The sequence below is a fragment of the Rhamphochromis longiceps genome, linkage group LG13 (assembly GCF_057381845.1).
Source record: "Rhamphochromis longiceps isolate RC_006_pf linkage group LG13, R_longiceps_female_GT1.1, whole genome shotgun sequence".
NCBI classification, from domain to species: domain Eukaryota; kingdom Metazoa; phylum Chordata; class Actinopteri; order Cichliformes; family Cichlidae; genus Rhamphochromis; species Rhamphochromis longiceps.
In genome coordinates this window covers 1239964-1256449 of record NC_140569.1, presented here as the reverse complement: position 1 = coordinate 1256449, position 16486 = coordinate 1239964, and the positions used below count along the sequence as shown (strand labels likewise).

The window sequence follows — 16486 nt, the reverse complement described above, 5'->3', positions numbered from 1 at the left end:
CTTACATACTATTAATTTCTACAGTTACAGTTAGATTAAATACGTATCGTTGTGCAGTTTGTAGATTACACAGAATGCGTATACAAGAAAAATAGCCTACATTTACTTCTTGTGTCTTGTTATAAATTTGCTGTAGGTTACTTTATCAAGATAAATGGCTCAACTGCCTTAATTTGGTTTACTATATTAATATTCATTTTCATGTATTAGCAAGTAGTGCATTTTTAGTCAGGAGTCTGACACATTTGCAGTTATTTTTGCTAAGTGAAAAAGTGTAATATTGGCTACATATCTCTTTCAGAAATGCATAATATCTATAACTACCCCAATTGTATGTCAGCGGCCCTGTACTATCCATTAACAATGCATTAAGGAAGGTAAGGGTCAGTACATAAGGAAGTAACAATGCCTAAAGTTGAAAGCAGATATGATGAGGCAGCTGTTGATTTGATTAATAATGCTTGCACTTTTTCCCTGGTGATCATTAATAACAACGTTTATGGCACTTTTGCACTGACTTCACTTTTCAGATCCTGATACAATGTATGCATTTTTAATTTTATATTTTACTGCTAAAAATCGCTGTGGTCCCCACTGTAATGCTGTAAGCCGCGCCAACTCTAAACATATAACACTGTGCAGACATGGATCAATATTCTGCTTAGAGAAATATATTTTTCTATTTCGTGTGAGATTAAGGAGATATGTCCAACCCATTTTTTTCATTTTAATATTTTTAATCATAATGTTGTTTATCTATTTATTTTTTTTTACATTGATTAGTACCTTATACCAAATACAAATAGACCATATGTTACCTTTTTGTAATAACCAATGTGAAATCCTTTGCTAGACAGATGGAATAGTGCGCTCAGCTCTCATATGAATATCATGACTGCATGATTCCAACATCATGCCTTTTTGACTCAGTTACACTTTTTTCACTCTTTCTTTTCACACCTGTTTGTCAAATAAAAAATAATGGAAAGGATTTCCACATGATTAAGGTGCTTCAGTTGTTCTGCCCCGAGACTTCAGGAAGCACACAGCCCCACTCCCCCCCATCATCCTGACTGACACCCCCATCACCTCTGTGGACTCATTCCACTTCCTGGGTACCACCATCACCCAGGACCTGAAGTGGGAGCCCACCATCACCTCCGTCATCAAGAAAGCCCAGCAGAGGATGTACTTCCTGAGGCAGCTGAAGAAATTCAACCTGCCAACACGGACGATGATGCAGTTCTACACTGCAATCATCGAGTCCATCCTTACCTCCTCCATCACCGTGTGGTACGCTGGAGCCACTATCAGGGACAAACAGAGACTGCAGCGTGTTGTGCGCTCTGCTGAGAAGGTGATTGGCTGCAGACTCCCATCTCTGCAGGACCTGTACACCTCCAGGACACTGGGGCGTGCAGCTCGGATCTCAGCTGACCCTTCTCACCCTGGACACAGTCTGTTTGACCTGCTCCCCTCAGGCAGGAGGCTCCGGTCCATTCGCACCAGAACCTCTCGCCATAAGAACAGTTTCTTCCCCTCTGCTGTCGGACACATGAACAATAACCACATGACTGTTCCCACCACTAACACATGACCCTACGCTGTGTCACTGCATCATTCCATGTTTGGCACTGATCACCACCTGCACTCATGTATATATCTCATGTATATCTCATGCACATATCTTTCCACGTAGCACTTTTAATTCTTATCCCTACTTTTATTTTTTTCCATGTCTATTTAAGTGCTATTTATGACAGCATGTTTGCACTGAAGCACCGCAGCAATTTCCTAATGTTGTAAACCCGCTCAACATTTGGCAATAAACCCCACTGGACTGGGCTAAAAACACCACAGCACTTTACAGGAAGGGCCAGAGTCGTCTCTATTTTTTGAGGCGACTGAGGTCCTTCAACATCTGCCAGAAAATGCTGAGGATTTTCTATGAGTCTGTGGTGGCCAGTGCGATCCTGTATGCTGTTGCATGCTGGGGGAGCAGGCTGAGGGTCGCAGATGCCAACAGACTCAATAAACTGATCCGTAAGGCCAGCAATGTTGTGGGGATGGAGCTGGACTCCCTCAAGGTGGTGTCGGAGAGGCGGATGCTGTCCAAGATAAAGACAATGTTGGATAACACCTCCCACCCACTCCATGACATGTTGGTCAGTCACAGGAGCTCGTTCAGTGAGAGACTGAGATTACCCATGATGCACCACTGAACGACACAGGAAATCATTCCTGCCTGTGGCTCCCTGTACAACGCATCCACTTAACACACTGTTTGCTGCTACAACTACACATGTTTCTTTTCCAAATATTTATTTATAAGTGACTTATGTATGTATGTATGTATATATATGTATATATTGTACTATTCTTAGTTAGCGTATTGTCTGTCTTGTCTTAATGTTGGTTTAAAATGGAGCACTGTAACAAAAAATAATTTCCCCCAGGGATCAATAAAGTATTCTGATTCTGACTTTGCACTTCCACCAGACCTCCGGACCACAAACTCTCTCACCACTTTTAAATCACGTCTCAAAATCATCTATTCAGAATCGCACACACCTGATTCTGTCTCAGTCCATTTTTACCTTGCTCAGCTTTTATACTTTCATGCTTGTTTTTTTCTGATTGACCTCATGTCTAAATTGTATTGCTGCTATTGTAAGGTGACCTTGAGGGTCTTAAAGGCGCCTATAAATAAAATGTATTATTATTATTATTGCTTTAGTTTAGCATTATTCAGTTCTGTTATTCCAACAATGTACTTAAGTTGGACCAACTTCATTAATGATGAATCATTTTACTTAATGTAGTCGAGCCAACCTATGCAAATTACATCAGTCCAACAAAAGTTCTGAATGCTAATAGAAATGCATTCATTACCGTGGAAATCCTTCCAATTCATGTAAAGAGCAAAGGTCATGTCTTTGAACGCTGGTCCTTGGTGCTGTGAGGCAACAGTGCTACCACCACACCACCAAGCTGCCAGTCCAGGATTTAAAAAGTGGGAAAGCTGTGACTACAAGGCCTCACACAGCATTTTCATTACGTTTCTGTCCTTGAGAGGTTAAACCGAATAAATAGCTTTTCTGCCTCTTATAACCCCAGTGATGTTCCTGTGGTTTGATGCATATAGTGCATCATATGTTGCACTATATACTTATGCATGTACATCTCTTTTTATGACTTCATAACTTGAGAGATATCAGCCGATGGTCATAAGCAGGATGAACTTTTACTGTAATGCTGGCATCGAACTGATGATGGCTGAGAGGCTCCGCCTCTTGAGCAGCAGCCCTTAACGTATGATTAAATCTGAAACGCTGTCGGTCAGTAAGACGACCGAAGTTCGACCTTCTGTTTGAAACGATGTCGTTTGTCCCTGTGGCACGTTGTCTATCCTTTTGTATGTCTGTTATTTATTCCTGCGGTCTTACTATGTATATTTTATTCCCGCACAGCTGCGGTGGAGCACCCACACTTATACATGCCAATGACAATAAAGGGCTATGCTGTTCCATTTCATCAAAGACAATAGAAATGAATGATAGAAGCCTCTCAGTGAAACACCATATGTTGAACTTTTATTTCATATTGTACATCAATACATCAGTGCAAAAGCAGCTAAACAAAGAGTGAAAAAACCTCAAAGTGAGAAGAAAGGATATTGTTGTAGATAAAGACAACCCACACACACACAAACTGAGTGACGCATCCACTACAGTCTCTTCCTCAGACGCAGAGGAGACTGCACATTCCACTGCCTCGGTCCAGGAGCCCTGAACAAACAACAGAGCTGCGTTTAAACAGTTCACACGTCCCGTGCATAGATCGCTGTAGTGTAATAGCAGCACAACAATGTGACAAAGCTAGCAGGCCTACAAACACCACAGAGCAAACAAACCCAACAATGTGTGACTCAGGTCTTCTGCAGTTTGCTGCCATGTTTCTGTAACTCTGTTCTTAGTAATCAGGTGTGGTCGTTTCCACAGTAATAACTAGTAACTTTGTTACTGCCTCGCTCCTGTCTTCACTGCTGTCGCTGTCCCAGTGTGATGCTGGATTGTGTATGTGTGTGTGTTTGTCATGGTCATTAAGTGTAGTGCTCAGGCACTAAACCAGTTAATGCAGAACCAGCACTGAGTTAAACTAACACCAAGGAAAGAGAAGTGCACTCACTGGGCTTCACTCGATCGCACATGAAGCACGCTGCCCTCTTCACCTGCCGACACACACAAAACAGTGATTGTTATAAACAAGCTGAAGATAGTTTTCATTCACTACACAAAAAGCAGAGCGAACGTTGGCACCGTCAGCGCCTGGTCAGAAACCTACTTGTTCCCTGCTCACTGAGGATTGCGCTGAGTCCTTCATCAAAGGTCAAGTTGATTTTGACACCTAGTGGACAAACAGAGATGGGTCAGTCGAGGGTTTGTGGATTACATCATCAGTGAGATTATAACCAACAGAGTATGGTACCATAATGTAGTAAAGTACGGTGCAGAGTTTGGAGAGTGGAGCCACTCTGCTTCAGGTCCTCACTGAGCTCACAGCAGATACAAAGCTAACGACTGCACATCATATATTTATTGGTGAGAGGTCTGATACATGCTTATGCTTTTCTTTGTACAGCATGTCTCATTCACCCAACCATACCAACACTTTACATGTGCATGCATGGACCCGAGTGCAGACTTTTTAAAGTGTTCTGATCATTACTGCCCGCTCTGGTCCAATCCCGCAATATTTGTGTCCACCCCTGCCCATAGCTGCAGACACATTAATGATACTCTGCACGATGATGCACATTGAATGTGACATTTCTATAGAACAGCAGCAGAATAAATAAAAGCAAAACCAGCAAAGATCTCTCAGCTTTGAATCGTTAGTCAGTAAACTGAGGTTACAAACTAACCAGGGTGCCAGCAGTGCTACCCGTCAGGCTCCGCCTCCCATTGCTGTGGACAGTTCTTATGAATCATAACTTGCATCCATTATTGTTCTTTTAAAACAGCAAGAGTATACTTAAGCTAATTTTGCCATTTAAATCTGTAATGCGTTTTCCTTTTGGAGAAGTTGTCATTAGTTTGGTCCTGCGCAACAAAATCATAAAGCCAAACGTCGCTGCAGCCGTTCCACAGATTTCCTGCTTGGTGAAGGAGAATTACTCTTCTGTCTGTGAAGAACAGCAGGTGTGCTTCCTACTGTCAACACAAAGTTCAGCTCTTTACCTTCTGTGTTTAGAGGGATTTTAAATACCCAAATATCTCACTTTCCATTTTTTGTACTCTCCAACCTTCATTTTGGGACCTGCGTCTGTTTTAGCTGCCAGAGGCAACCTGGAACTTCTCTCTTACCCTTTGGTGTGCTGATGGCTCTGTCGCTGGCAGCTCCTTTAGCCATCACTAAAAAAGTCAAATGAAAACACCGTCACAATGGATCTCACACACAAAACTTGTGGGAATGCAGAGTGAGGATCTAACACTGCGTGCAAACAAGAATCAGACAGTAAGACCTGCTCACTGAGGTTACAACAACACAGAGGATAAAGTGCTACAAACATGTTTTACATGCTGTTTATGCATCGCTGGCCTCATTATGAAAGGACATTTATGGTTATGCCTGGACTCAGTCCCGTAACATATGTCCATCCGCGTCGTCCCTGACAGTAACCTCTGTTACAGAACAATACTGTTTTACTGTTTCACCACCCTGAGGCTAAACTAATGTGTCGAGCAGTGAACTTCAAAGATGAAAAGACTACATGGGCTACTTTTGTGCATACATTTGACAATTACTGCACCTGAACTCTTGGACTGAAATGCTGCTGCTGCCTTGTTTCAATAGAGTCACACTTCACGGTGAGATCAGTGAAAACGATGAAAACTGCCCTTCATTTACTGTTATAATAGAAGAATGTACAGTTCTGATGTTTGCAAGCTTCAAGCACTGATGAAAGTTTCTTCACATGTTTCCTTGACATGTGTTGCTTTCCTTGAGTTCCTCTCCACTTGGCAGACATTCAGGATAAATGACATTTGTTCAAAGCAGTGAACTGAACAGTACCTGTTCCTTCCAGAGCGATTGATTTAGACTGGACATCGTCCTGCCTCCTGGGTCCACGCACACTGACAGACACACACAGGAATTTCAGTAAGTTAAGCCGTAGCTTCACACTGTACTGAATTAAACCAGCTAAAGTTTACATCTGCTCACAAATATGAACTCGTAGATGTGGCCGGGTCATTTCCAGCACTTCTTCTTTTCTGTGTCTAAGACTAAATGTGAACCAAAGGCTCGGTCTGCCGGTGATTACTGGTCATATGAAGGAGCCCAAACAGCGATCTCAGATATGAATCAGACTCTACAGTAGAGTGTAAGTGCCTCATACTGCTGGAAGCCTACCGGTCAGTGAGTGCCAGTCTAGCAGTCTGGAGGTTTGGACGAGGTGGCTGCGGTGTGGCAAAGGTACACGGCAGCAGGGCCGTGGATCTGACAGGAGAGCGCTGGGCTGAACCCTGAGGAGGAACAACGATCATTCATATAATAAATAAATAGCTCAGACCATCAGATGATAAGAAGAACGTTCGTTTAGAGAAAATATTTCAAGGAACTTGTACAAAAGTGTGAGGACTGTGTTTCATTGTAACACAATCCTCGTGTCCTGTTCTTAGTGAGAACTTTCTGGAGTCACTTGCTGCTCCAGCAAACATGAACGTTAGCCTGCTGTTATTGGAGATTGGTCAACAGATCAACATCAAATCCACACTACCTGGATTATATTCATACTCAGTATGCAGAGATTAGCAGGCATACATTCAGTCTACAGAGGATGATCCACAGTGGCGTACAACCACGGGCTCCCCCTGTCTGCAGCTCAGCACCGACTCCTTTTCCCCAGAAGAACGTCCAGCATGTAGCAGCAGATTACTTAAACTCTATATTCATCTTCACAGACTGTCTGTTTCTGCTTATTTAGAAGAGGAAATGTCCCCTTAATTTATTAAAAACAAGCGCGCTCAGACGTCTGTAAACCCCACACAGGCAGCGTGATCTGAGCCTGTCAGACGATTGGAGCACAGCTGCAGGTTTTGGAAGCGAGCGAGAGGACGTTACCTGCAGTTTAGCACATTTGTATGCACAGAAAGTCTTTTGACAGTGAAATCAGTGGGTTCATAGTGGTTTGCACTGTGCTCTTACCTGGGCCTTTTTGCCATCTCCTGCCAGGCTGTCGTTGTCCAGCTGTTCCACTGTCGCTCTCTCCTTTTCTGCTATTTTCAGAGCAAACTCCATTTCAGCTGCCAGCTGCTCGTCTCCAGAAAGAATCTCCTTCACCTCATTACGGTAGTCCTGCATAGTCACCTGATGTCAGACACACAGAGGTTAATGCGGTTCCCTTCGCTACAATATTTTCTCTCTTAAGAGAGTAGAAACAGAAGCACAAACTGTTCTGCTGATGCTTTGCAGCTAACAGTGCTGTAAAGCTGTGGATTTTCCATAGTTCATGCAGATCATCAGTGAATATGATCATGCATGCTGGACTTACCTGCAGGTAGCCCACGAGATCTCTGAGAACAGGAGAGCGCTTCTGCTCCAGCAGGTTCTTCAGGCTAATGATGAGAGGAACAGTGTTCTCTATGAAGGCCTTCTTCCTAACCTGCGGATCAAAAGTGCAGATTACCTTCAATCAATCTCAAATATTTCATCTGCTGAAATATAAAAACGTTAAAAGTTACATTTCGAGCGTCTTCATTATACTTGGTGCAGACAGTTTAGCCTGATGCATCTCTGAGGATGAAGACCTCTATACTTCACCGCTCAGATGGATATAAACAGCATTTTGCTCATTTGGTTCATAATCAGAGTCATCAGATTCAGAATCAACTTCGCGACAGCCTTCATCTTCAAATACAAATACTTTAAATAGTTCAGAGGTCAGTTTGCCCCGCAACGCAACAGGAAGGTTAGAGTTGTTCTTTGTTGTAGCCAAGAGCACCATTTCTGTAGACTACTGACAGAAATCAGAAGAAAGCTGTTCAGGCTGTGCTGGCAAAACAAACAAGCTTCATGTGTTTGAATCTAAACTTAAGGTTTAACTACTCGATGTTTGGTTTTGTGCTGTTGAAACAGATGATTCCTCCTCAGCAGAGTACGTGTCCTCACAGGGACTTCTGACTGAGCCAAAGAAACTAAACAGTCAGCATCATTCTAGATGTAAATGACCTCCAACCTCTGGTAGACGCACAAAACACCACCAGTTTTTCTAAACGCTGCTTAGGGGAGCTACTGCTTGTGGTTACAGCATCCACACCACAGGTGGGGATGTCCTTACAGTCCAGGCCTAGCCGACCATTTGAAGTGGCAAACAACAGTGTTTGTGTGAATGTGGCATGTTGAGTACAGAGTAGAAAAGCGCTCTATAACAATCAGTCCATTTACCAAAACCACTTTATAGTCACTGCATTGGTTATTGCATGCAGGACATATGCCATCACCACAAGCTCACGAGCATTAACACTGGTGCTTTGAGCCACGGCAGACTCGCTGCAGTCTTCTCTAGAAGAAACGCTGCTGCCATGCAGGAAGTAGCTGCTGTCGGCTCGCTGGCATCCTGTAACCTGGGAATCTTTGAGCTCCGGTACTTTCAGATACAGAGCTCCTGTGTGGATGAATTCAAACTGGCTCTGCTGAGAACACCAGGTTACAAAATTGAGTAACACACTGGTAATGGGTGGTGCTAGGCATCGCTCGAAGTGTGTGTCATTTTATGGAAAGCCTAGTTTAGTGTCCTACAGTTGTATAGGTCACATAACATGTGTTATCTAACAGCTGTTTGTGTCGTTGTTACTATAAATGATCACGTGGTCTCCTGTGACTAAACAGCTGGTGACAGGAAGACTTGTTGAGCAGAACCAGGATGAAGGAGGCAAACCAACTGCCTCAGTAAGCTGAGATGAGTAGGAAGAGGAACAAAGGAACCAAATGCATTTTAAATTTAGAGAACTCGTCACCTGTGACACCACTTTCTTCTGTGCAGCCTGCAGAACAGCTTTGGCCATGGTGGCCATGTTCTCCTCCTCTGCTTCCTCCCCTGCAGCAGCGCCTGCTGAACTACATATGGTCTGCAGCTTAAACTCTTTAAGGCTCAAGATGTTGAAAGTCTCTGACAAAATGTTAGCGCCATCTGCATCCAGGGGCAGCTCTTCATCAGCAAAGCACGCTGATGTAGGAGGAGGTAAGAATATAAAAAGACAAAGGTTCTGGTTAATAGTGCTTTAACAACAGGCCCAACTCTGAAAAGAAAAACCTAAAACTTTACTTTTAAGTTTACCTAAAATGGTCTGGTTGATCTTGTTGGTGATGTTGAAGCGCTGAGCGTCTGTAAAGTGCTCCAACAGGAAGCAGTAGATTCGAAAGCGTTTCTCACGGTACTGTTCTCCTTTTAGGGAGAAGTGAACGCGTTCTCTGCGTGGATGTTCAAAGAAAAGGAATAAACTCAACAAACATGTCGTGACGTGAGGAAACAGCAAGGAGAAATCAAGCTGAGCGGGGTCATACCTCTCGCTTTGGGAGAATTTGTTGTAGGACTTGTGTTTTGTGTAGGAGTTGAAATGGAAGATGCACTCAATGAAGTGCTGGCTGAACATTTCTGGGTTCTTCTTCAGCAGCAGGTGGAGCAGGCAGTATTCAGTGAGACTAAAAGGAGGTAAAACATACCAGCCTCGGTCTTGTGAAAGCAGCTTTACGGACACCAACATTCAAATACGGACTATAGTGAGGAAAACAAACGCTCCTCGTGCTTCAGACACACAAGCCACAGCCTGAAACCTGCTCCTACGCACGAATCAACCGGACTTCCTATTAACGTGTTTGCTGAGTGCGTAATCTGTCGTGAATGCCAGTCGGGGATTCAAAAATGAATGGATTTGCGGTTGCATACCCCACTTTCACGTCCTGTCCGTGTATGCACAGTATGAATTACCTGACGATGGCAGGGACCGGGTCAACGAGAGCCACCATGAAGTCAAAGAAGAGGGAGCCCTTCCATTTCACAAATTCTTCCTAAAACATAGTCATGAGAAAACCAAAAAGAGGTGGCGCTGAAGTCCATCCATGTTTAACATGTCAAAGTAACGTCACATCTGTAATTTGCTTCATTTTCCATTACATAATCCTGAAACGGGCATCATCTGACCATTGCTATGAACGTCTCAAAAGAGCACTGCTTACAGAAGTATGGTGACATTAAAGACAGCAACTCACCTGCAGCAGGTTGGTCAGCATGATGAGAGTCTGCTCTCTGATGACAGCGTCTTTGTCTCGCAGACAAGCAGAGATGTTGGGAATGTAGTGATCCACCATGTTGGTATATCGCACGCACAGATCACACATTATCACAACCACGTTGCTGCGTACTGAAACCTCTGTGCCAACCTCCAACTCCCTGGCAAACACGGGCAGGTACTTTTGGGCCAGTTCTTCACTCTGCAGGGCCAATTTACCTGAAGCACAGTCACAAACAAACACTTAGGCTCATGGCTCGGAGTGAAGAGTCAGAGCTAAACTTGGAGGACGCACACGCCTCACCTAAAGTGATGACTCCATGGGCTCTTACTCTGGTAGGCAGCCAGTTTGCTTTGAACTGGGAAAGAGGCAGTGAAGCTGGCAGCTCAGTCTGGCACTCTGTCAAAGATGGAATAAGACAAACAGGTTAGCAGAGCCTTCTAACCTGGCCGTGCCCTGGACAGTACAAGACTTCGTGGTACTTTGAAGAAGATGTGACAGCTCCTGACCTTGCAGAGTCTGAAACCTCACTTGATTTCCAACTGCGGCACATTCAAAATGTCACCTGACACCAGCAGCTGTGCTGTTGTCTCTGGAGACGTTCACTCACACACACACAGTATGCATTTTAGCATCAGTCTTTCCTACCTGCCAGTTTCTCAGAATGTGTTGTGAGCACAGATTCCACTAGCAGCACTGTCCTCTTGTTAACTTTGGCAGGACACTGAAGTGATGCCACACCCAGAGTGTGGAGATGTTTCACCTGAAAGAGAAAACGTTCCCCGTCCATCAGAGCCACAAGCGCTGCACGGCTGATCACATGTTGGTTTTCAGACGTGCGCCGTGGCGTTTTCATCATCGGATTTTTGTTCTTCCTGAATGAAGTTTTGATAAAACTGTCATCACACCACAAACATTAAAGAACAGGCTGGATCTGTTTCATGCCTCGCAGTTCTTCATCTCACGTTTTCTTAAGCGTGAGGATTACTGAACAATTCCTGCCTTGTACAGTTCACCCCAAAACCCAAAGGCTTCATTCCTTGCAGAGTTTTAATAGCTATAGAACTATGCAGTGATCTAATAGGGTGCAATGTGTGTTAGGCGGCAGCCAAGGGCGCAGGATCCCTGGCTAGGCTGCCAATTTGGTCATGGAACATCGGCTCCTTCCTCATGGGAGAGGTTGAGCGATACCAGCTATATCTACCTGGTCTCATCTTAACCCACGGCTCGGGCTCTGGAGCCAGCCTCAGAGAGGGGCTGGACTCTGTCCCAGTTTGGAGTTGGCGAGTGTGAGAGGTGGTGGGCTGCAGTGGGTATCCATGAGTGAGAACCCAGTCTGCCAGACGGGGTGGTGGTTCTCATCTTTGAGAAAGAGGACCAGAGGATGTGCTCCAACTACAGGGGAATCCCGCTCCTCAGCTTCCCTGGACAGGTATGCACCCTGCTGCTGTGGATCAGCTCCTGTACAGAGGGAGAGCTTGGTCTGCATTACGGGCAATAAGTTCGACTCTTCCAGTGGGTGGTGGACTCCAGAGCTGCCCTTTGTCACCGTTCCTTTCATAACTTTTACTTGACAGAGTATCTGTGCGCAGCCAAGTGGTGGAAGGTTTCTCCCTCATGTCTGCTTTTTGTGAATGATGTGGTCCACCCCACCAGGTGGGGACCTCCAGCTCGCACTTGAGCCGTTCACGGCTGAGTATCAAGTGGTGGATGCTAAAATGAGCACCTCCGAGGATGGAGTGCCCACTCTGGGTCAGGGACAAGTTGCTACCCCATGTAGAGGAGTTCATGTATCTCGGACCTTGTTCCACTGAGGGATGAGGGGCTCAGCAGCTGCAGTGATGCAGGCGTTCTGTCTGTCATGGGAAAGAGACAGCTGAGCATAAAAGCAGAGCTGTTAGTTTACCGGTCGATCTACATCCCTACCCTCACCTATGGCCACGAGCTGTGGGTAGTGACTGAAAGAACAGGATTGTGGGTACAAGTGTCAGAAATGAGCTTTGTCTGAAGGGTGACTGCTCCCTTAGAGATAGGGTGAGAAGTTCAGCCATCCAAGAGAGGCTCAGAGTGTACAACGCCTTCGCATTGAAAGCAGCCAGGTCAAGTGGTTAAGGTATCTGATTAGGATCCTCCTGGGCGACTTCTGGGTGAGCTGTTCTGGGCAGGAGGCGGCCCCGGGGTAAACCCAGGGGCCAGCCCAGAGATCATCTTTTGCAGCTGACCTAGCTATTCCCCGAGGCGAGCTAGAAGAGGCTGGCTGAGGAGAGCGAGGCTTGGGTTTCTATCACTAGGCTGCTGCTTTGTAAATAAGTGTTAAGAGATCAATTGTTCTTGTCTAGCTGTCATTCCAGAGAGAACAGCACAAGATACTGAGGGTTGCAGAGTATGTGTCAACACCACTGAACATAAGTTCAAAGTGAAAGTTTACCTTTCTGCCACAATCATAAGGACATTTCTGGAGTAACGAGGACAAGTCTGCTAAGAGTTTATTCTCACCATCAGCTCCTCGTCGAGGTTCTGAGCTCCATTGTCAGTTAGGATTATGCTGGCCAAATATGACTCGCAGGCAGACACCAACTCCCCACAGCGCTGGTTCAGGAAAGCCTGACAAAAACACAAGACACACTCACAGTGGGCGTCAGTCATATCGGATTCAAACTTTGAGCAGGAGTTTGGCACTGCCTGCTTCCTGCTGCAACTTACAAGGTTAACTGTTCTTGTGTTTGATCGTCATCCAAACAGGATGGAGACCAACAACTGTTTCTGTTACTGAAAACAGGATTTCAATGCTGTCATAAAGTACGTCAGCCTCTGAAGTATAGATGTCTCTAACCTGAGTCTGCTTGATGTCTTCACTGCAGCCAAACTGATAAAGAGTCTGAACAGCAGAGCTGATCACCTCCAAAGGCAAAGTGAAAGTCTTCAACCAAGACATCAGATCAGCTGCAGAGAGACGGTGAGAGAGACTGAGTCACATCATTTCTCTCAGTAATCCCCCGCCATCTGTCCCCTTACTCAACCTACCGACGACCCTTTCCTTTGTGTCTTCATTTAAATGCACGGCAATGTCTCCCATCACACACAGGATGTGACAGCATGTTGTTGCGTTTACATCCTTTGATCTAAGAGGAGACAATCAAATCATTAATACATTTATCTGCAAATAGCAAAGCAGTGATCGCTAAAAACATTAACATTAAGAGACTGACTTGTTGTTAGTGAGAAGTGATTTATGACCATTTACACTTGGTGTCACCCTCGACCATTTTACAGGGTGTGTTTGGGGATTTGTTAACCCTCTGCAGAGTCTAGCCTCTGTTTCAACTTGTGTCAGAAGTGCAAAAGTATTATTATTTTTATTGTGTTGATAGGCCAAACCTCAGATAAATAATTTACACCATGTCTTATGATACATACTGTCATCGGATTTGGTGCAGGAAGAAACAGTTAAAAAAAGATCTCCTAAGAAGTAGTTTACTTCAAGTACAAGAAAAAACCAAGACAAAAACATGTCAGAGAAAAATCCACCATGTCAGAAATGATATGGCAGCACATGGTGTCTGGTTGCTGACAGGGAGGCAAAGATTGAGCGAGTGATGGTGGTGAAAGAGTTTTGTGTTACACAAGAAGATGTAAACACAGCACAGATTCCTGTGTTTCCCGCGTCTGCTGACAGTGGCCACAGCCACTCTCCAAAACATCAACTCTTTGCTGTCCAAACCTTAAACCAACCACAATAACATCACATCTCCCAGAGAGGGGAAAGGTGAGTGTTCCTTCTGCGTCACACGTCACCCCCTCCTTACAACGGGATACATTTGTTTGTATGCGCACAAAGCCTATCATGCATCAGTCTACCCCCGTGTACAGTGTTGCTCTTCACCTTCTTTGTTTTGTTTCCAAAAAAGCCCACAATACACAGCAGGGCTGCAGGTTTTTTTATTAAATGGTGGAACTGAGTTTGCATCCAGAAGGTGGAGCGAGAACAAAACAAAAACAAAGAAAGGTTTGCAGATTTCACCATTTTCCACCAAATTACAGGCCAGATTATAAAGGGCTCATTTTAATTCACATAAACGTGGCAGACTGATTTGGACTTGCCCACCTGACCATCTTGTCCCAGGCATCCAGAATCTTGCCATGAGGCAGTCTGGAGGATGAAGAAACAACCTTGGAGAGCAGCAGCCAGGCTCCGGCAGCATGATCAGCCTCAGTATGTGAGATCAGGTTGGAGACAAATAACGGGGTGAACTTCTTCTGTTTGGACCAGATGGTGAAGGCCTTGCTAAAGTAACGACTGGAGACCGGGTACAAACACATTCAGTATTTAACATTAAACATGTTGTTTCGTACGAGACAAACGCTGGGCTGGCTTCACCTGAGCTTCTGGCACTGGTGACACAGTAGGCCCAGCAGCTCCCACATCAGCCTCTGACTGGCATCCAGGTGGCAGCCAGCAGAGTACGGTTTGACCTGACTGAGCAGCACCTGGTCCAGCGCCTCCAGGGCCTTGTCTTGCACCGAGGTCTCAGAGTCCGCCACAGCTGGCACCACCCCCTGCAGCCACGCCTTTTGCACCACACTGCACTCTGGTTTAACCTGGCAGAGAGACGTTAGGGTTAGATCTCACCCACGGTCACTTCAGTGACCGTCCCATCAGCATGTGGCTCCACTCACACTGAGCAGGTCCCCCACACACTGCAGGGCCTTCTTTTTCACAGACACAGATGGGTCTCTGCAGCGCTCTGACAAAGTCTGAAGAGTCTCCCAACTCATGGGGATCACGTCATGTTTCAGGAGACCCAGCAGGGCCTGTGCAGGAAGAGCACACAAGTCAGCCTGGGAACATGCAGATATTCAACCCGCCCCCCCACAAGAAATGACTTCAATCTAAATCGTGGCTGCTGCTGGTTAAGTTCAGCTCCAGGTACCTGCAATGCTGCTTTCCTCACATTAGTCTTTGAATCCTTCACACGCCGCAGGAGGAGGGCCAAATTCTCTTTTGCTGCATCAAATACAGAAACTATGTGATTCACTGACCTCCAGGGTCCAGACCATGAAAAACACATGAATGAAAACAAACACGTGACAAAAGTGATTTAAATGTGTGTTAGCCTTGTGACAACCTGGCAACCTTGTCCAGGGTATACCCCGCCGCTCGCACCGTCACGTACACGATAAGATATTAAAGCTATTCAATAATAGAAAAAGGATAGACTGATGGAAGCTCTCACCATAACAAGCAGCGCTGTCAGTGCTGCTCAGCTCCACAGTCCTGAATGGAAGAGTGCGGTAGGTTTTCAGAGTGTGCTGGGTACTGAGAGTCCCTGAAACAGTCATATCAACAACACCATTAAGTACAGTCATAGTCAACACAGTAAGAGTTATGTCAGTGAAACAAAAAATAGTGTCGTCTTTACCAGGGCTCAGGCGAACACCACCTGAGATGCAGTAACATCCTTTATTTTTGCACTTTCCTGTTGTGCTAGCTCCAGGCTGCGTGCAGGTCGGAGATATTTATGCGGAAACCTTTGTTTTCTTTACAGAACGAGAGAAATAAGCCCTGCAGTCACAGCTCTCTTCAGGTCCAGTCGGCTTTAGGGCTGGACTTTGACTGGACCACTGCAACAGCCTGATGCTTTAATGAGAAAACAGGTCCTTCTGGCAGGAACCAACTTCTCTGCATTAATGTGATAAATTCTCAAAATCGCCCCTTGCACCCGGGTTAAGAGCTTACGTGTTGTTTCTGGCAGCTCCTTACACTTTGAAACACACTAATAATATCGTATATATAAGTAGTCAGCTATGCCCATCTCTCACAGCTCACAGTGTGAAGAAACCCTGAATTGGATAAGTGGAAAGAGATGGATGAACTATGACCTCTAAGATGTAGCTCACGTGGTTTCTGCTCATGTTCTGACCTCAGGGTGAACGGAAACGTAGGTTTGCACGCACTGCTTCTGCATGTTGTTTCAGTGTTTACTGATCTCAGGCTGAATTCAAACTGAAGTTTAGAACTGATAAAAGCTTATACTGTCTCCTAGCCATGGCTGTATACACCGAGTCATTATGACACTCTTAGAAATTAGCTGGAAAACGGCCTCAATGTACAGGCTGCCTGATCCATATCAAAATGACACTTTAAAACTGTTGTACTGCCGGCACTACATTCCTCAGGTGTGTGTACGTAGGC

General features: G+C 45.1%; 1 protein-coding gene across 1 annotated transcript in view; it reads right to left on the bottom strand.

The window, feature by feature from the left end:
• Positions 1-3567: 3567 nt before the first annotated feature.
• The window catches only part of ncapd3 (non-SMC condensin II complex, subunit D3), a 23398-nt gene continuing 10479 nt past the window's right edge, over positions 3568-16486 (bottom strand). Inside the window, exons 13-35 of the mRNA XM_085427388.1 lie at positions 15528-15620; positions 15225-15298; positions 14971-15105; positions 14672-14892; positions 14399-14590; positions 13318-13415; positions 13127-13236; positions 12790-12897; positions 10942-11056; positions 10597-10692; positions 10273-10511; positions 9992-10071; positions 9568-9705; positions 9341-9474; positions 9021-9229; positions 7556-7666; positions 7210-7371; positions 6415-6527; positions 6076-6137; positions 5367-5414; positions 4345-4407; positions 4189-4231; positions 3568-3788 (exon numbers count right to left, since the gene is read on the bottom strand). Coding sequence (XP_085283514.1) covers positions 3728-3788; positions 4189-4231; positions 4345-4407; positions 5367-5414; positions 6076-6137; positions 6415-6527; positions 7210-7371; positions 7556-7666; positions 9021-9229; positions 9341-9474; positions 9568-9705; positions 9992-10071; positions 10273-10511; positions 10597-10692; positions 10942-11056; positions 12790-12897; positions 13127-13236; positions 13318-13415; positions 14399-14590; positions 14672-14892; positions 14971-15105; positions 15225-15298; positions 15528-15620 — 2705 coding nt within the window. The 3' untranslated portion in view covers positions 3568-3727. The remainder of the gene's footprint in view (positions 3789-4188; positions 4232-4344; positions 4408-5366; positions 5415-6075; positions 6138-6414; positions 6528-7209; positions 7372-7555; positions 7667-9020; positions 9230-9340; positions 9475-9567; positions 9706-9991; positions 10072-10272; positions 10512-10596; positions 10693-10941; positions 11057-12789; positions 12898-13126; positions 13237-13317; positions 13416-14398; positions 14591-14671; positions 14893-14970; positions 15106-15224; positions 15299-15527; positions 15621-16486) is intronic.